Source organism: Mobula birostris, chromosome 3 (genome assembly GCF_030028105.1).
Source record: "Mobula birostris isolate sMobBir1 chromosome 3, sMobBir1.hap1, whole genome shotgun sequence".
Classification (NCBI taxonomy): Eukaryota; Metazoa; Chordata; class Chondrichthyes; order Myliobatiformes; family Myliobatidae; genus Mobula; species Mobula birostris.
The window spans coordinates 99,461,496-99,482,613 of NC_092372.1; the positions used below are offsets into that span (position 1 = coordinate 99,461,496).

Below are 21,118 nucleotides of genomic sequence, written 5' to 3' on the forward strand. Positions count from 1 at the left end.
GGGGATCTGCAGCACATGCTCCCTGAACACAAATCATGGCTTCATCAGCCGCGGCTGGGTCGTCTGGGTGAATGTCTGATGTTGAAAGGCCCGAAACATCTGACGACCACAGGTTACACAACTGATGATGTGTTCAAAGCATCGTGAGGTGCATTTTTCAAATGATGGTACTGGGGGTGTAAGCTCAAGGATCAGGAGACCATTTGAAGAAACTTCAATTAATTTACACATGACAGCTGATTGTGTTCACTTTATACAAAGCTGGAGCAAAATCAGGGATTTCATGGTTTGAAAATCATAATATATTTCAGAAGTATGTCACCGTTGAGAGTATGTTTTACAAAATTTTTGAATAAAATTAGCTGTACCATATTTATACTAAACCTACAAGGAAAGAATGAAACTTTGATTTTTGAGCCTACCAGTTGTGAAAGTACTTGGGAGCTGGTGATAGGACATAACTGCAGCTGCAGTTTAATGTGAAATGCACGCAAGGCCATTACATAGAATTACAATTCTCCTTTAGCATTATGCAGGATTTGTTTTAGTATTGACAACAATTGCATTTTGCACTTCTGTTTCAATAAAGTAGAGAATCAGTATATATTTATGTGCCTGGTGGAAATACTGATGCATCAATGCCACATACATTAGCTTATTATCAAATGACATGGCCATTGTCAAGGGCACAACGACAACATCAATACGAGTCAGATCCCTTTCTCTATCCAAGTATTGGTTCACGCACTGTGATTGTAATGATTCAGAGCTCATGACTGTGTGTGTGTTTGCAGATCTGAAACAAGATGGGGAATGGTTTAGTGAAACCCAAACAGCTGAGAGAGCAGAGAAGTAACATCCTTTCTCTCAACAACAGTACCATGAAGCTCTGGAGCAACTCTGGGACAAGGGTAAATGTTAAGACCACAGGAGATACCATCCAAGACAGATTACTGGAAATGGAACTGGAGCATAAAAGAAAGGATGACCAACTGCATCAGCAGCTGTGCAAGATTCGAGAACTGGAAATGCAGCTCAGCCAGCAGACCTGTACGATCACTGAAATCACAGAGGAACTACAAGCCAAATGCATCCAAATGAACAAACTCCAGGACGTCGTTAAAACTCAGTGTGGGGTCCTTTTTCAGTCCTCACCATCGCCACTGAGAACTGCTAATAAAATGATGAATCAGTGTACGAGTGTGCTCAAAGACATTGCCCACAGGAGAGGAGCTAAGGAGGGTGTGTCAGCAGAACCTACCACCAGGACGTATGACTCCAGCAAACTGCCAGTGTTTTCCATGGAGGGAGCCAGGGTTCGAAAAGATTCAGGGTAATGACATGCACTTTCCTGGTTACGTGATTTATTTTAATTTGACAAATACGTATCAATGGTTTCTTTCATTATTATTTTCATCTTCCAACAAATATTTAATCTGGTAATCAGAGAACAGTTGCTGGTAGGAGGTGATTAGAGGTTACCTGAGTTCCAAGTTTTAGATCAGAATGTAGGTTTGTGCATCTATTTTTGATCCTAATATTTTTATAGTTATGACATCATCAGCAACCCAAGTTCGCTTCATGAGATATTCAATCAATGGTGCAATGTTGTTTTTCTTTGTTAGGGGTGACTGTTTCAAAATGGTTGTCAATACTGATTTGGAAACTGACTGGACTTCACACTAATGGATGGAGTATTTACAGAAAGGGAATACTGATTGTCACAATAGCAGTTTCTGTTAAAATTAATTAGTGCACACAATTTGAACAGCAATATCGAGCAACTGCTCATAATAGGAGCTAAGCAAATCTTATTTGCTGCTTGTATGTCATAATAATCAGCATTTCCACCACCTGCAGCCCACCAATATTACAAAATGCAAATATAAATCAGATTTCAGTTCTTGAGATAGATTTCCTCTTTTGCACATGATATTACATGCTTCTCTGAGTGGTATAGATAGAAATAGTGGAAAATTATTTAGGGGGACCTGGACATTCATTACAAAGCGGAACGGATTTTCTGCCCATTTAAATTACTCACACAAGAGAGGAATATTTGTCCCTGTTCTTACAAAAAGGCGAAGAATCAGAGTATGTGACCCTGAGATTTGTCTTCTCCACAGATAGCCACGAAACAAAGTAAACATGGAACCTATATAAAGAAAAATATCAACTACTCCCCACCCACCCCCACCCCCATGCAATGGCAAAAGAAAAATGAGCGAAAAACACAATATTACGCACGAATCCACAAAGTCGTTAGAAGAGTCTAGGCATATTCAGTTCAGTCCAGCTCAGTACACCCTTGCAAATGATAGTTCATGTGGCATCTGTCACAGGCTGCTATCCAGTGTCATATGCAATATTTGGGCAGCATTTATTGCCTCCCTGGGAGCTCTGAGACCATCTACCTCAGCATCATTTTCCTGCCCTTTCCCCACACAATTTGAGTTCTCTAATGTATACAAGTCTATTGATCTTGGTGCTGCAATTTCTATGGCACTTTGCAGATTTATACTTGCTCCGCAAATTTTCATATTTAATTAACCGGATCGTGTGAAGATGAGAGTTAAAGTATCACAATTGCTTGATTTCTTTTTTGCCTGCTGCTGTGCACTACCAGCTTTTGTTTGTTTAACTAATTTAAATTTCCTCAACCAGCTACCGAAACATTTAGATTCACGTTCTTTTGAGCATCAATAGGCACCCTGAAATGACTGATCATTCTGTGTTCCTTGCTGTCTAGCTCCAAAGGTATGCTAATACATTTTTCCACAGTGTTATTTCACCTGACACTGATTAACCTTATCATGTCCATGTCAGTTTCCTGGGGAATATTCCATCAGTCCCATTCCATCTCCTCAGCTCACTGTAGCCCTGAAATTTAGTTTCTCCTTCATATCCATCAACTCCATTTTGATCACTCACCCTCACTAAGAGGCATATTATAGTGAGTAATTAACCGACCAGTTCCTATTTCAGATGTGGGGGGAAATCTGTACTTGGCAGAAATCTAAATGATCCGAAGGAGAACATACAATTCCAGCAAGCACCCAAAGAGTTTGAGAGCGTCTTCAGGCTGTGTGGCAAAAATCTAGGCCTAAAGCCTTTCGCTGCAATGGCACCTGGGTCCTAATGCAAGGTTCTATATGTTGTTTGGACAATTTAAATGCCGTCCCACATAGACGGGAAAGACGAATTGTTGGGAATTTGCTCTCTGGGACGGAGGCTATAAAGACTGCCCTGGCTGTAAACTCCATGCCTGCTATTATGATGAGCTGATACCAAGGCATTGGGCTGACTCTGGGTTGCTCTGGGATTTGGAAATAAGGACTTAATTTGGGTTGGAATGGTTACTCGCTTCTATTGTTTGCATGATTTGTTTCTTTTTCTCCTTTTTCTTGCACATTGGGTGTTGATCTTTATTTATTTATTTTTAATCGTGTTCTTTTGGGTTTCTTACTTTGTGGCTACCGTAAGCAAACAAAGCTCAAGTTTGCTTAATTTATCCAGTCTTTGATAATAAATGTACTTTGAACTTTGAAATTAGGATCAAAGCAGCACCTCTGGCCCCATGAGGTAGTATGCTGACTGCTGCATCATTGTGCCATCTTCATTGCTGTATGATGTCATTGACGTCATGATTTTAATCAACACAGCCCCAATCCCAGCGCCGAATGAGGTCCAGTGCATATCATTGACACTACCTGTTTCTCAATCAATTTTTCCTTAATGCCCCAACTTGCTTCTAACAAGCTTCCTCTGGAATTGAGGTAATCTTTAGGACAAGTTGGAAGCTTTTCAAACTATAATACTTTGGCTCTAGAAGTGCATCAGGACTGGTATAGTGAATTGACCCAAAATGTTGACATGTACCTTTTGTCTCCATGGTAGCTGCTTGACCCACCACATTCTTCCACCATACTGTTTTCATTTTGTTCTGAGAATGGAGACCTAATTACTTAACCACAGATGTATCTAAAAATGTAGATGTGAGAAGAGCAATGGAACTTGTCCATCTGGACTCAAGGGAGGTCTTCAACAAGGTCTCACGTGATAAGTCGGTCTGGAAATTATGTCCAAACGAATCCAGGGAGAGCTTGTTAGGTGGATTCAAAATTGGGCTGGAGATAGTAAGCTGACACTAGTGATGTGGTATGCTGTAGGGGTCAGTGTTGGGATCCTTGTTATTCATTATTTATATAAGTGACTTGTTTGCAAATGTACACATCTTGATCAGCAAGCTTGCAGCTGATACAAAATTAGAAGGTGTTGTTAATAATGAAGAAGGTTATTGTAGATTACAGAGGGAATTTGATCAGGGAAGTAGGCTGAGAAGTGGCAAGTAGATTTCAATGCATATAAATGTGAGGTGATGTATTTTGGAAAGTCAAACCAGCATAGGGCGTACACAATGAATGGTAGGACACTAGGGAGTGTAATGGAACAGGGTAACCTAGGAGTACATGTGCACAGTTCATTGAAAGTGTGTCACAGGTGGACAGTGTGCTGAGAAAGGCATTTAGCATGTCTATATTCATCAGTCAGGGCACTGAATATAGCAGCTGGGATATTATGCTGAAGGTGCGCATAGAATACTCTACTTCTTTGTCACCCCGTTACAAGAAAGATGTAGTTAAACTGGAGCAAGAGCAGAAAAGAGTTATGACGGTATTGCCAAGACTAAAGGTCTGAGTTATTGTTATGTTTTGTAACTCCTGAAACTAATTGAAAGAAAACCGCAGGAGCCCGGGATAACTTGTCTACTTAGTTTTTTTTCAGTGAGGAAAACAGGAGTAATGTGGTGATGTACAGTATGCCATTCAGGTATTTCATACGTATAACCAATAATGAATTATGTAAACAAACAAAGAATGCTTAATCAAACAATATATTTCCAATATGATTTGAATATTACTGAAATATTAAATACACTAAACTTATAGGGAGATGTTGGCCAGCCTAAGTCTTAGGAGAATGAGGGGCAACCTTATAGAACTGTTTAAAATAATGAGAGGATAGTTAAGGCAGACAGTAACTGTCTTTTCCTCAAGGTAGGGGAGTCTAAAACTAGGAGACATGGATTGAGGGTAGGAGAGGAAAGATTTAAAAGGGAACAGAAGGGAAACCTTTCATACAGAGGGTGGTTGGTTTATGGAACGAACTGTTAGATGAAGTGGTTAAGGCAGGTAGAAGAGAATCACTTAAGAAGCGCTTGGATAGATATCTGCAGGGCTGGGGCTTGGAAGGATATGGGCAGGCACCTTGATCGACATGAACTCGATGTCTTAAATGGCTTCTATCCATACCATACTGGTCTGTGACTCTATATCTCTAATATGGAGGTGGAACAGAGAGGCCTATCTATAATGCTGTTAGAAACACAATAATGCACCTAGGAGATATTCTCAAAGCTAAAGAGAGGAAAAAAGAACAAGTGATACTATGAAATTTGACTTCCAGCTTTGTTGCAGTATTCTGAAAATATATAATGCAATATATCTGGTCTACTTGAAGTAGACCTGAAATTCATTTGGTGTGAGGGAAAAAAGCTGGACAAGATTACCACAGTAACCTTTGGCTACCAGACATATGAATCTCTCAGCTAGGAAACTGAAGACAGCGAATTTCCAATCACCACTGAATTTGTTCCTTCCCCTTCACTTTATTTATTAAAAAAGGTGTCCTCTCTAACTGTGAGCTGTATTTCAAGCTTTCTCTAGTACAGAGGCAGCTTTCTTTTCCTTGCCTAATCATCCTGGTTTCTTCACCATGCTTGATAACTAAAGCATCCTTGTTTTCTGGCACTGAGTGACTGTCAATGCAGAATTATCTGTTACTTGTACTTTCTGCCATCACAAGAGCCCAAGAAGGTGTTCTTTCCTGAAAGAAAAAAAACTCTTGAGAGGTTTCACAGATGCTGCCTGACACTTATTTCAAGCATGGAATTGCTGCAGAAAATTATACTCTGCAGTTAATAGCAAGGTTATCTACTCTGCCAGTAATGCAACTTTTCTCAATCCAATATACATGATTTATTGTGAAAATCAAAATGTTATCTTCCACGTTACCCTGACTTCCAGCAGCTACTGTATATCATTATTTTACCCATATTAATTACTTAAGTAGAAAAATGAAAACATTGGAAACAATCAGTAGTCAGACTGCCTCTATGAAATCTCCTACGAGTTTTACAGAGGTAACCAAAAGGATAGATGAAGGTAGGGTAGTGGATGTTGTTTAGATGGACTTTAGCAAGGCCTTTGACAAGGACTCCATGGCAGGCTACTCTGCAAGGTTAGGATGCATGGGATCCAGGGAGAGATAGCTGATTGAATTCATAATTGACCCAGTGCTAGGAAACAGAGACTGATGGTAGAAGACTGTTCATTGGCTAGAAGCCTGTGATGGGTGGTGTGCTACAGGAATCGGTGTATAAACAACTTAAAGGTAAATGTACAAGGCAGGGTTGGTAAATTTGTGAATAACACTAAAATAGTGAAAAAGATTATGAAAAATTACAGAGGTATCTTGATCAACTAGATATGTGGTCTGAGGTTTAGCAAATGGCTTTCAATTCAGATTAGCGTGAGTGTTGCACTTTGGTAAGCCAAACAGGGTACGATGTGACCAGTGAATGGTAAGACCCTGGGGACTATTATGGAACCGAGGGACCTAATTCACTGAAAGTAGCATCAAAAGTAGATAGGGTGTGAAGAAGATGTTTAACATCAGGGTACTGAGTATGGCAATTGGGACGCTATGTTCTGGTGGGACATAGAACAGTACAGCATAAGAACAGGCCCATTGGCCCAAAATATTATACTGAACCAATTAAATAAGTATTCAAATGACCAACTAATTTTTTCTGTCTACACAATGTCCATATCCTTCCATTTTCTTCACATCCATTCGCCTGCATAACCAACTCTTAAAAGCCCCTACCATATCTGCCTCTACCACCATCACAGGCAGTACATTCCAGGCACCCACCACTCTCTGTATAACAAGCGTCCCCCTCACATCACCTTTGAACTTACCTTAAATACACGTCCTCTGGTATTAGACATTTCCACCTTGGGGGTAAAAGATACCGTCTGTCTATTCTATGCCTCTCATAGTCTTGTAATCTTCCAGTCTTCTACTCAAGACGGCGCCTGCATACAATGCTTCTTCGGTTGACATCTTCTGGATAGATCACAAAACCATATATTTTGCTTCTTTTGTGTCTTTATTTTTCGTCTTGAATGTGATTCTGGAACTGTTGGAGCCTGTGATTTGCAGTTTGGAGATTGTTTGAGTGTTACAGCACTCTGCAGTCTCCGAGAGGATTCCAAAAGGCAGAGGCAGAGTGCGTGAACTTTGTCGTGAGAAGGCTGTGAGTCAATGTTTGACTCCATTTCGCTATTAAAGCTTCCATTATTTGCCCATTAAAGCGACAATGGAGATTAAAGCATTGAGGCGAATGTGGAAGGTGAGCGATGGCGCCTGTCTTTTGATCGCTGGTGAGATCGCTCTGCTACAGAGAGAGGAGACTGCCTTTTGATCCTGGTGGGATCACTCTGCTACTGGAGAGGGGAGACTGCCTTTTGATCGCTGGTGGGATCGCTCTGCTGCCATAGAGGGGAGACTGCCTTTCGATCACTGGTGGGATTGCTGTGTTACTAGAGAGGGGAGACTGCCTTTATTTTTGCTGGATGATCGCTCTGCTGCCGGAGAAGTAAAAGCTTGCTGCTGCGCCCAAAGAATGTTAACCAGGTTTTCTGCGTTTTCGATATGGACTTTGGCTATAGACTCTTTTTCAGTCTTATAATTTTTTATATTCTGTGTTTTTCGTCCTGTCTTTCTTGTTCTATTTGTGTGTGGGGGTGGGGGGTTGGGGGTTGGTGTGCCTGTGTTTTTTTTATTTTTCATGCGGGGAGGAGGGATTTGGGAATTGATGATTTGGCTGCCATTCGTTTCTTTCTTGCTTTTGTGGCTGTCTGGAGAAGAATTTTGGAGTTGTATATTTTGATAATACACCTCTATCAGATTTCCCTTCAGCCTCTGCCACTTCAGAGAAAACAACCGGATCTTGTCCACCCTTTCATTCTAGCATGTGGCTTCTAATCCAGGCAGCATCCTGGTGAATCACTTCTGCACCCTCTCCAAAGGCTCGACATTTTATAATGGAGCAGCCTGAACTGTATGCAATTCCAGATGTGGCCTAACTGGAGTTTTGTAAAGCTACAACTTAACTTCCTGACCTTTGTACTCAATCCCTCAACTAATAAAGGCAAGCATGCCATATGACCTCTTAACCATGGTATCAAGCTGTGTAGCTGTGACTGTCAGGGAGTTATGAACTTGGACCCCAAGTTCCCTCTGCTCATTAACATTGTTAAGGGAGTTGCCGTTAACAGTGTACTGTCTCTTTATATTTGCAGGTGCAACACTTCACATTTGGCTGGGTTAAACTCCACCTGCCATTTCTCTGCTCATACCTGCAACTGCTCTATCCTGTTGTATTCTTTGCCAGTTTTCTGAGCTATCCACAATGCCATCAATCTTCATATCAAGTGTAAATTTACTAACTCATCCATCTGAATTTTCATCCAGGTCATTCATATATGGTACATCGCAAACAGCAGAGGTCTAGTACAGGTTCCTGTGGAACACTACTAATCAGAGACCTCCAGACCACCAGAGACAGTGTGGATCTTTTCTGGTTTCCCTTTGGATCATCTCTGCCGTAATAAGAAGACTTTTATTTTGCATTAGGGAGAATACATCAACAGTGTTCTCTTTGTAAAAACTTAAGTTAATTCTTTTTCCAAGGGTAAACAGGACAATCCATCAGCATTTCCACGATTAGTTGTCCTCTTGAATTTGATCTTGTAATTCTGTCCTCTGAGAAGTTCACACCCTTCTGTGAATTGAAAATGGATACCAGTGATTGATGATCAGTAATGAAGATAAACTCTCTCTCATACATGTCCTGGTTGAAGTGTTTTACAGCCCAAACCAGACTCAAAGTCTCTCTGTTAATCTGTGTGTAATTTTTCTCTGCAGCGTTAAGAGAACATGATGCAAAGACTATGGGGTGTTTACTTCCATCACTCATAACCTGTGACATGACTGCAAGGCCGGATTTAGTGCGGCCGGGGCCCCTAGGCTGGAGGCCCTGATGGGCCCCTGTTGACACCGTAAAATGCTGCTGTACCAAGCAAGAAAAGGCAAGAACAAGAGCAAAGGTTGTACTGGTTTAAATATCAAAGCTGTGTACCCAGACATTGGTTTAGTACAATACGTAGGCTATAAACTTACAGGCCTTAAGAGGGAGGACAGAAAGTAATGCAGATTCTTAGTTTGAAGGACAGCATCTAAAGCACTCAAATATTGACCTAGGCTTAGTTGGCTTAGTAAGTTATGAGGGAGACGAAGTATGATATACCCAACCTCAAATCTTTATTTAGGTATTTGTGAACACAAAATAATCTGCAGATACTGGGGTCAAAGCAACACTCACAACACGCTGGAGGAACTCAGCAGGTCGGGCAGCATCCTGACCTCAGCAGAACTTGCATGGGCCCTAGCTATGCCTGCCTCTTCGTTGGTTATGTGGAACAGTCTATGTTCCAAACCTATTCTGGTACTGCTCCCCAACTTTTCCTTTGGTACATTGATGACTACATTGGTGCTGCTTCCTGCACCCATGCTGAGCTCGTCAATTTCATCGACTTTACTTCAAACTTCCACCCAGCCCTCAAATTCACTTGGTCTATCTCGGACACTTCTCTCCTCCTTCTCGATCTCTCGGTCTCCATCTCTGGAGATAGACTGTCCACTGACATCTTCTACAAGCTCACTGACTCTCATAACTACCTCAACTATACCTCTTCCCACCCCGCCACATGCAAAAATGCCATTCCCTATTCCCAGTTCCTCCGTCTCCACCGCATCTGCTCCAAGGATGAGGTTTTCCGTTCCAGGACATCTCAAATGTCCTCTTTCTTTAAGGATCGTGGTTTCCCTTCTGCCGTCATCAATGATGCCCTCACCCGCATCTCCTCCATTTCCCGCACTTCGACTCTCACCCCATCCTCCCACCACCACAACAGGGACAGAGTTCCCCTTGTCCTTACCTACCACCCCACCAGCCTCTGGATCCAACACATTATCCTCCGCAACTTCCGCCACCTTCAACAGGACCCCACCACTAAGCACATCTTTCCCTCTCCACCCTTTTCCACTTTCCGCAGGGATCGGTCCCTCCGTGACTCCCTGGTCCACATGTCCCTCCCCACGGATCTCCCACCTGGCACTTATCCCTGTAAGCGCAAGTGCTACACCTGTCCCTACACCTCCTCTCTTGCCACCATTCAGGGCCCCAAACAGTCCTTCCAGGTGAGGCAACACTTCACTTGTGAGTCTGTTGGGGTCATCTATTGCATCCGGTGCTCCCGGTGCGACCTCCTCTACATCGGTGAAACCCGACGCAGATTGGGGGACCGCTTCGTTGAGCACCTCCCCTCCATCCGCCAAAACAGACAGGATCTCCCAGTAGGCACCCACTTCAACTCTGCTTCCCACTCCCATTCAGATATGTCCATACATGGCCTCCTCTACTGCCATGATGAGGCTAAACTCAGGTTGGAGGAGCAACACCTCATACACCGTCTAGGTAGTCTCCAGCCCCTTGGTATGAACATAGGATTCTCCAACTTCTGGTAATTCCCTCTCCCTCCCTTCCCCTATCCCAATGTCACTCTGTCCCCTCCCCCAGCTGCCTCTCACCTCCCTCTTGGTTCCATCTCCTTCTACTACCCATTGTGTTTTCCCCTATTCTTTCTTCACCTTTCCTGCCTATCACCTCCCTGCCTCCCCTCCCCCACCCCTTTATCTTTCCCCTTACTGGTTTTTCACCTGGAACCTACCAGCCTTCTCCTTCCCACCTTCCCCCCACCTTCTTTATAGGGCCTCTGCCCCTTCCCCCTACAGTCCTGACGAAGGGTTCCGGCCCGAAATGTCGACCGATCTTTTCCACGGATGCTGCCCGACCTGCTGAGTTCCTCCAGCGTGTTGTGAGTGTTGCTTTGACCCCAGCATCTGCAGATTATTTTTTGTGTATACGTGTGCTGAAGCTTTGATATCCACATCCTTATTCTGGCAGGACTCCGGCCCTTTCTTACCCCAGTATGCTCGGACTGAATCTTCTAACGATTTCTTTCCCCAGCGAGCAGGATCAGTGATGTAAGGATCCTCAGTAGCGTTAATGTTAATATTGATGGTGGCCCGACTTGGTTGTTCGGAGGCCTCTGAGGTCGGGAATCCTAAAGTCATGCTCTCTGCCTCTTCAACATTAGCTGCTGACTGTGGCAAGGACGGTGGTCCTGTGCTAACGCTGGTGCTAGCGCTAGCTGTTGAACAAGTCTCCATCTGTCCACCGGTCTCAGATTCTGACAAGTGCGATGGTACTGCTGCATCACTGAGAACAAGTTTTAAAAATTCCGTCAATTTCAATGTCTTTTTTAATACTTCTCACGGTCCTCTTGTTTCTTTTTTCTTTTCTGTGCTCCACTCTCGTTTTTTTTTTTTGTCCACCGTGATGATAGCTACCTATTTTGGGCCCATTTGTAGCTCTGGCCCCTGGGCTGCAGCCCAGCCTAGCCCTGCCTAAGGTCCGGCCCTGCATGACTGCACTAAAACCATAAGATGAGGCATCACAAGCAAGCTTCGCTGGATGATGTGGATCATAATGTGAGTCCAGTGCCTGACGTCACCCTGTCCTTTGTCTTTTGGAAAGTCAGCTCACGTTGCTTTGTCCATTGCCATTTCTTCCTGATCTATAGAAATGAGTTCAAGGGTTGAAACACAGTAGAAGGTTTGGCAGGAACCTGTTGCAAATTCTGAAAAGGACCACAACTGTGACAAGTCTTTTGGTCTTGGGGCATCTGGCACCACTTGAATTTTCTTAATATCCTTGCATAATACTTGGTTTGCTGGTCGCGCAGTGATATCAGCGCCGGACTTCGGAACGGAGGTTCCTGGGTTCGAATCCAGTCGGGCTGCTCCCAAGTACGCTTTCCATCCGTGCTGGGTTGAGTGTTGAGCTTGCAACTCGACCTCGTAAAATGAAGAAAAATACTGCGAAATATCTGTGCGAGGAGTGGTGCCCCACACAGCCTTCTGATCTGTGCCTTGTAAGGCATGAAAATGCCCCATGCTGGCCTCTCAGGCCTCAGTTGACGTCATCATCATCATCATCTTGCATAATACTTGTACGCAATGGTATGAGCACACTATGTGATGCTTGCTTTAAAGTACTCACACTTGTTGCATCATGCTCTGAGCTCATAATCTAATCTTTTTAACACAGTCCGGAGATTTTGGAGATATTCCTTGTCACCCTCACCGGTAACAATGATGCCGTCAAGGTAACCCTGAGTGCATGGGCAGCCTTGAAGCACCTGGTCCATAGATTTCTGACAGAGTGCAGGTGCAGATAATACTTCAATCAGCCTATTATGGCAATAAGCTCTTCCTGAGTATTTATAGTGAGAAATACTTTGTATTCTTCTTTCATCTCCATCTACAGGTAGGCCTCAGCTAATTTCACTTTGCTGAAGTTTTCCCTCCAGAAACATTTGAGAAGTATCTTCTATCCCTGGCAGAGGGTATTGATCTACTTTCAGTACTGGGTTGATGGTGACATTAAAATCACCACAGATCCTGACAGACTCATCCTTCTTGGCTACTGGAACCACTGACGTTGCTCATGGGCTGTACTCAAACTTGGAAAGAATTCTTTCAACCTACATACAAGCTAGCTCTCTGGCTACTTTATCATGAACGAACTTTGTAAAACTTGGGTGTGGCATTTTCATTTAACACTATTTTACCATTGATATATTTGAGTTTTCCATTGCCATCCTTGAACACTACTGTGGGTATCATCCAGCACCTTTCTTAATTCACTTTCAGTTCACTCTATTGCAGGGGATGTGCCATGTAAATGTGGTTGCAGATCCAGTCAGGTTGTAGTGGTCTCAGCCAATCATGGTCCAACAATGCTGGTTCTCCTGCTTTTATCTCAAATAAATGCAATATGTTGTAATACACATAAAAATTGCTGGTGAACGCAGCAGGCCAGGCAGCATCTAACTGGTCCCGACGAAGGGTCTCGGCCCGAAACGTCCACTGTACCTCTTCCTAGAGATGCTGCCTGGCCTGCTGCGTTCACCAGCAATTTTTATGTGTGTTGCTTGAAGTTCCAGCATCTGCAGAATTCCTCATGTTTGCAATGTGTTGTATTTCACTGTTGCGAATGTCATTCCCACAGGAGTTATCTTTTCTCCAATATAAGTTCTTAGTTGGATATCTGCAGGTTTCAGTTCAGTATCTTTGAAATGTTGTAAAACAGCAAGCAGATTAGTATTCTTTTTGAAACTGCAACTTCACATTTTACCTTTCTCTCGTCCCCATGCAGTCAATTTATTTTTGTCTTTCCATGTGTCCCACTTTGTTGCATTTTCCCCAAGTTTCACCATTAAACCGGCATTGGTCTGGTGCATGAGAGCTCCTTTCTCAAATTAGCACAATTTGTTTGACCAAGCAGTTTTCTGTTTGGACATTACAATTTTACTCACACTCAATTTCATTCCTGGCTACAGCTCAATTACATCTCTGGCTGTTGGTTCCTTTGATACATCGATTTCAAGTGCTTTTTTAAATGTGAGTTGTGCTTCAGTTGGGAGCCATCCTTTAATATTTTCTTGTAAGATTCCACAAACTAGACAATCTCTCAGTGTATCATTAAGCCCATTACTGAACTGACAACGCTCAGATAATTTCTTCAGTTCAGCTTCCTAAGCTTTTGCAACCTAAAGCATTCTGCACTCAACAACGGTTACAGTTCTAAACGTTCCTGCATTATGTTCACAATATCAGCAAAGCTCATTTTGGCTGGTTTGATTTGGAGCAGAGCAGTTAAACCTAAACAAATGGTATGTTCTTCCACCAGTGTTCTACTCAGTGAAGCTGGCACTCGTTTCTCATTGGCTATTACATTTCCTTCAAAATATGACTCATTTTGTTCAGTATACATCATCCAGTTATCTGTTCTGAAATTTATTTATTTCACATTCTGGTACACACTGTTTATGAACCTGTGGATTTCATCCATTTTTGCCTTCTATTAAATTTGATGGTCTCTCTCCCCTTCCAAAGAAACAGGGGCTGTTTTTTTTTAACTCAAGTGTTTCTCTCTCCTTCCACAGAAAAAAACATGCTGAGCTTCAACGGGTGGCTGGTTGCTTTAAAACTACTGGCTCATTTTAAAACACCAGAAGCCAATCGAAAGAAAAACACGGTAGCCCAGGATAACTTTTCTGCTTAGCTTTTCTTTAGTGAGACGGGCACATATGTCATGGTGACAAAATAAGTGTGCCATTCACATACGTCATACATATAACCCATAATATAATAGGTATCCGTTAGTCTCGTGAGACCATGGATTTGCGCCTTGGAGGGTGACCAGGGCAAGGCCTGAGCAAGGTTGTATGGAAGACCGGCAGTTGCCCATGCTGCAAGTCTCCCCTCTCCACGCTACTGATGTTGTCCAAGGGAAGAGCACTAGGCCCGATATAGCTTAGCACCGGTGATGTCGCAGAGCAATGTGTGGTTAAGTGTCTTGGTCAAGAACATAACACGCTGCCTCAGCTGAGGCTCGAACTAGCGACCTTCAGATCACTAGACCGACACGTTAACCACTTGGCTATGTTATATAACACATGATGAATTATATAAACCAGCAACGAATGTTTAATTCAAACAATATATTTACAATATTACTCAAATTTTACTGATATATTGAATATATTATATGCAGTACAATCCTATCATGGTGATTGTATGCTTCCTATTTTTGAGTTCTACCCATTTCGACTTAGTAGATGAACCCTTAATTATATCCTCTTGAGTGCAGCTGTGTTATTGTCCTCACCCTCTTTTACTTACCTCACTATCTTTTTTTAAAAAAATCAAAACCCTGAGATGTTACGCACCCATTCCTATTCCTCTCTCAATCAAATCTCTATAATGCTGAAAACATCATAATTTCATGTACTGATCCATGCTCTAAGTTTATCACCTTTACCCATAATACTCCTACCATTAAATGCACACTCTTCAAACTATCCATCCCATCATATCTATTACTTTGCTCCTGCCTGCTTTTAATAATCCTGACATCTACCTTCTTCTCCATCCCTCCACTTTCTGACCTGGTGCTCTAGTTCCAGCCCCCTTGACAAACAGCCTCCTACCTATCAAGTCTCCTATCTGCATTGCTCTGTCTGATTTTACCCTTCACTGCTGAGCTTTAGAGTTGTCTAGAGTGATCCTGATCTGGTTGCCGCTGCTGTGTCCTGATAGGTCACCCCCTCCAACAGTATCCAAAGGGGTATCCTTACTGTTGATGGGATGGGAACACTGCACTGACTGTTTACTCCTCTTACTGCTGCTGGTCACCCATCTACTATCTGAAGCCAGCGTTCTGGGAGTGACCACCTCAGTAAAAGTTTCATCTGTGAGGTTTTCAGCCTCCTGGATGATCCTGAATCCATCCAGCTCCAGCTCCAGTTCCTTGATCTTGTCAGTCAGGAGCTGGAGTTCAGTGCTCTTCCCACAAGTGCAATCCCACATCTTACAGGGGGAACATTCCTCCGCCTTAACTACCATCTGCCTGCACTGAGATAGGAATGAAGGATTTAAGTGAAACAACAAAAAGCTTACCTGTTCTTATCTGTGCCTTCTTTCTGAAACCTTTGAGTTTCGTGCTCACTTAGGTCACTTACTCAGCCTGTTCTTGCTAAGCTTGATATACCTTTGGCTCTTACTTCTTAAGCTTATGTTCTACAGTCAAATAAATGGCTCCAAACGACTCAGCACCTTTAGCCCCTGTCAGTTCATGTTAAAAGCCTGTTGAGCCAAAGCCTCCCACTCTAACCCTGGTCCACTGCAACAGTGGCTTCGCTGCTTACACCTCACTTCTTTTTATTGTCCCTTGCTAAGTTACTAACAACCCACGCAATCTCCCACTTTGTGGACGAGACCCGACAAGCTCCGCTCGATTTCTAAAGATGTCAGTAAGGCTACACTTTGTAACATTGCGGAACATGGAGGTTTGGTTACCCTGTTAAAAGAAAGGCACCATTAAACTAGAAATAGTGCAATGAAGATTTACAATAATGTTGGGAGGACTCAAGCAGCTGAGTTAAAAGGACAGGTTGGGTTGTCTAGGATTTTATTCTGTGGAGCATGTGACCTTATACAGGTTTCAAAATCACATGTGGTATAGATAGGGTGAGTGTACATAGTCTTTATTCCAAGGAAGGGGAACTAAAAACTAGAAAGCATAGTGAAATTAAAATCTTTAAAGTGATATGGGAAAGATTTATGAAGGTCCGAAGAGGCAAATTAATAATGCAGAGGGTGGTGAGTAAATGGAATGAGTTCCCTGACGAAGTGGTTGAGGCAGGTACAATAACAACATTTAAAAGACAATAGGGAAACTACATAAATAGGAGGGTTTTTGAGTGATACAGGCCAAGTGCAGGCAAATGGGACTAGCTTGTTAGGTACCATTGCAGGCACAGATGAGTTGGGTGGAAGGAACTGCTTCCGTTCTGTTTTATTCGATGACTCTGAGAGTGAAATGTTATTCTTGATGCATATAGTCTGGTGCATGCACCAGCAGAAGTCTTCCTTCTCTATGAAGCCACCAGCCAGAGATGAATGCTCAGCTCCACCACTTACTGAGGCCAAGGCCTACCTTGTGTTGTCACATCAGAAGTGTGTATAATACCACAAATGATATCCAAAAAACATGAATGGCAGCATAATTTTACTGGCAATAGCTACAAGTTACCTTCATCAAGAAATTCAGTTGACGTTCATTTCTTTGTGCAATGGAATTAAAATATTTTTTCTCAAAATTAAGTATGACGTTGATAATATTGTGTTACATACCATTCTCAAAGTTTGGTTGATGCTGTTGATCTTGGGAAACACTGGCACCTAAATATAGTGTCCTCATCAGGGCCTTATGGAATACAATTAGTTCTCACATACTGCTCCTTTGGATCACTATGGGAAATTTGTACTAACTTCGCTGTGTGTGAGAAATCATTTCACTTCCAGGTTCTATGCTGAACTGTGGCTCATTGAATAAACCATTATCTTTATTTGATCTTATCCCATTCAAGACAAGACTGATGACTGATGCCAACATTAGTCTCTGCCATTGTGCACCCAGATTTCTGACAACTATCTAGCTCACAAATCCATGATCTCCCTATCATCTGGGCCCTGACCATAGTCCCTTGGCTTTCCAAGCCTCCAACCAACCATCCCTGCATCTCACTGAGGCCCACAGTAGTGATCTTGAACTCCAATATTCCCAAATCCCACAACGTAACCTTCCATTTCTTCTAATACTGAGCTCAAGCCTGGTAATCTCTTTGTGTCCTTCCTCAATAAATGGCCCAATTGTTCTTCATTGCCAGCTGACCCAAGGCAATAGACTCTACTCGCTCTCCCCTCACTCCTGACCTCAACGTGCAGGTTCTTCACTTTCTTTCCAAAGCCCCCACTCTTGAATTTCAAGCCAATCTAACAAACTGCCAGGTTTATAGCTGATCTCCAAACCCTCGCTCATTCTTGACCATTAAGTGATACACTTTTATTGGCGTTGGGACTTACTGAAGTCTGCAAATGGGGCTGGAGTGGATTTATCCACAATCAAAATGTGTATTGGTGCCCCACTGCAACACCTGCATTTTTGAATGGAAAGAATTTTTATGCAGTTTTCTTGGGAATTACTCAAGGTGAAGAAATGATGACTTATAGACTGGACTGGGTGGTGAAAGACAGTATTCTTCACTGGCTTTTAAACAAAACTACATGAAGTTACGAGCTGAGCAGTGGTGGCAATGGACTATATTTTAAGCCCAGACACAGTCTGAACCAATCAGAGAAGAGGAGTAAGTAACAAGAAGTAGTACGGCCCCTTCTAAATGGGACCACTCAGCTTCCATCTGACCCAAAATACCTCTGGAATTGAGCAATTCTGCTCAGCCACCTGATTCACTGCCAACTGTTCAATCAATTCAATTAATGCAGTAAAGTACTGCCTTCTATTTTTTAATCAACTGATAGCTTAATGTAAACCCTAAAATTCCCCTTTTCACATTTTCTGAAAATCTTATCTAAAGCTGACCAATGAACATATTGGATAAGTCTGGTTAGAGTCATAGGAAAGTACAGTACAGAAACAGGCCAATCAGCCCATCTAGTGCATGCTGAAACATTTAAACTGCCTACTCTCATCAACCTGCACTGGAACCAGAGCCCTCCATACCCCTACTGTCCTTGTACATATCTAAATTTCACTTCAGTGATGAAACTGAGCTCACATGCACCACTTGCACTGGAAGCTCATTCCACACTCTCATGACCCTCTAAGTGAAGAAGTTTCCCCTGATGCTTCCTTTAAACTTTTCACCTTTCCCCTTTAATCTCTGATCTCCAGCTGTAGTTCCACCTAACCTCAATGGAAAAAGCCTTTTTGCATGTATCCTATTTATTTCCCTCATGGTATTGTATACCTCCATCAAATCTCCTTTCAACCTTCTATGTTCCAAGGAATAAAGTCCTAACTTATTCAATCTTTCCTTATAACTCAGGTCCTCCAAACCAAGCAACATCCTTGTACATACAAAAACCTAAGTAATGATATGAATCGAGAAGATTATAAGGCTAACAGGAAGGAGTTTAAGAATGAAATTAGGAGAGCCAGAAGGGGCCATGATAAGGCCTTGGCGGACTGGATTAAGGAAAACCCCAAAGCATTCTACAGGTATGTGAAGGGCAAGAGGATAAGACGTGAGCGAATAGGACCAATCAAGTGTGACAATGGAAAAGTGTGTATGGAACCGGAGGAAATAGTGGAGGTACTTAATGAATACTTTGCTTCAGTATTCACTACGGAAAAGGATCTTGGCAATTCTAGGGATGACTTGCAGTGGACTGAAAAGCTTGAGAATGTAGATATTAAGAAAGAGGATGTGCTGGAGATTTTGGAAAGCGTCAGGTTGGATAAATCACCGGGACCGTACGGGATGTACCCCAGGCTACTGTGGGAAGCGAGGGAGGAGATTGCTGACCCTCTGACGATGATCTTTACATCATCAATGAGGCCGGGAGAGGTTCCGGAGGATTGGAGGGTTGCGAATGTTGTACTCTTATTCAAGAAAGGGAGTAGGGATTGCCCAGGAAATTATAGGCCAGTGAGTCTTAATTCAGTGATCGGTAAGCTGACGGAGAAGATCCTGAGAGGCAGGATTTATGAACATTTAGAGAGGCATAATATGATTAGGAATAGTCAGCTAGGCTTTGTCAAAGGCAGGTCGTGCCTTAAGTGCCTGATTGAATTTTTTGAGGATATGATGAAGCACATTGATGAAGGTAGAGCCACAGATATAGTGTATATGGATTTCAGCAAAGCATTTGATAAGGTACCCCAAGCAAGGCTTATTGAGAAAGTAAGGAGGTATGGGATGCAAGGGGACATTGCTTTGTGGATACGGAACTGGCTTTTTCTCAGAAGGCAAAGAGTGCTTGTAGGTGGGCCATATTCTGCATGGAGGCCAGTGACCAGTGGTGTGCCTCAGAAATCTGTTCTGGGACCCCTACTCTTTGTGATTTTTATAAATGATCTGGATGAGGACATGGAGGGATGGGTTTGTAAATTTGCTGATGACACAAAGGTTGGGGGTGTTGTGGATAGTATGGAGGGCTGTCAGAGGTTACAATGGGATATTGACAGGATGCAAAACTGGGCTGAGAAGTGGCAGATGAAGTTCAACCCAGATAAGTGTGAGGTGGTTCATTTTGGTAGGTCAAATATGATGGCAGAATATAGTATTAATGGTAAGACTTTTGGCAGTGTGGAGAATCAGAGGGATCTTGGAGTCTGAGTCCACAGGGCACTTAAAGCTGCTACGCAGGTTGACTGTGGTTAAGAAGGCATACGGTGCATTGGCCTTCATCAATCGTGGGACTGAGTTTAAGAGCCAAGAGGTAATGTTGTAGCTATATAGCACCCTGGTCAGACCCCACTTGGACTACTGTGCTCACAATAGGAAGGACGTGGAAACCATAGAAAGGGTGCAGAGAAGATTTACAAGAATGCTGCCTGGATTGGGGAGCATACCTTATGAGAATAGGTTGAGTGAACTCGGCCTTTTCTCCTTGGAGTGATGGAGGATGAGAGGTGACTTGATAGAGGTGTATAAGATAATGAGAGGCATTGATCGTGTGGATAGTCAGAGGCTTCTCCCCAGGGCTGAAATGGCTAGCATGAGAGGGCATAGTGTTAAGGTGCTTGGAAGTAGGTACAGAGGAGATGTCAGGGTTAAGTGTTTTATGCAGAGAGTGGTGAGTGCGTGGAATGGGCTGCTGGCGACAGCGGTGGAGGCAGAAACGATAGGGTCTTTTAAGAGAATCCTGGATGGCTACATGGAACTTAGAAAAATAGAGGGCTATGGGTAAAACCTAGGTAGTTCTATGGTATGGACATGTTCGGCACAGCTTTGTGGCCTATATTGTGCTGTATGTTTTCTATGTTTTTATGTTTACATTCTCAACCTTATTTACATCCTTCCTGTAGGTAGGTCACCAAAACTACATACAATACTCCAAATTAGGCCTCACCAATGTCTTATACAACTTGAACATAACATGTTATCTCCTGCGGTTAATACTTTGATTTATGAAGGCTGATGCGCTAAAAGCTTTCTTTACTCCTTTCTCTTCCTGTGACACCACTTCCAATGAATTTTGGACCTGTATTCCCAGATACCTTTGTTCTCCCACACTCCTGATTTCCTTGCTATTCAATGCGTAAGACTTGGCCTGGTTGGACCTACCAAATTGCAACACCTCACAATTGTCCACGTTAAATTCCAACTGCCGTTTTTCAGGCGATTTATCCAGCTGGTCCAGATCCTGCTGCAAGCCATGATTGCCTTCCCCGCTGTCCACGACACCCCCCAAGCCTGGTGACATCCACAAA

General features: G+C 42.8%; 1 protein-coding gene across 1 annotated transcript in view; it reads left to right on the forward strand.

The window, feature by feature from the left end:
• The first annotated feature begins 959 nt into the window (after nt 1–959).
• prkg2 (protein kinase cGMP-dependent 2) overlaps nt 960–21,118 on the forward strand; it is a 133,840-nt gene continuing 113,681 nt past the window's right edge. The window contains exon 1 of the mRNA XM_072251903.1: nt 960–1,333. Coding sequence (XP_072108004.1) covers nt 960–1,333 — 374 coding nt within the window. The remainder of the gene's footprint in view (nt 1,334–21,118) is intronic.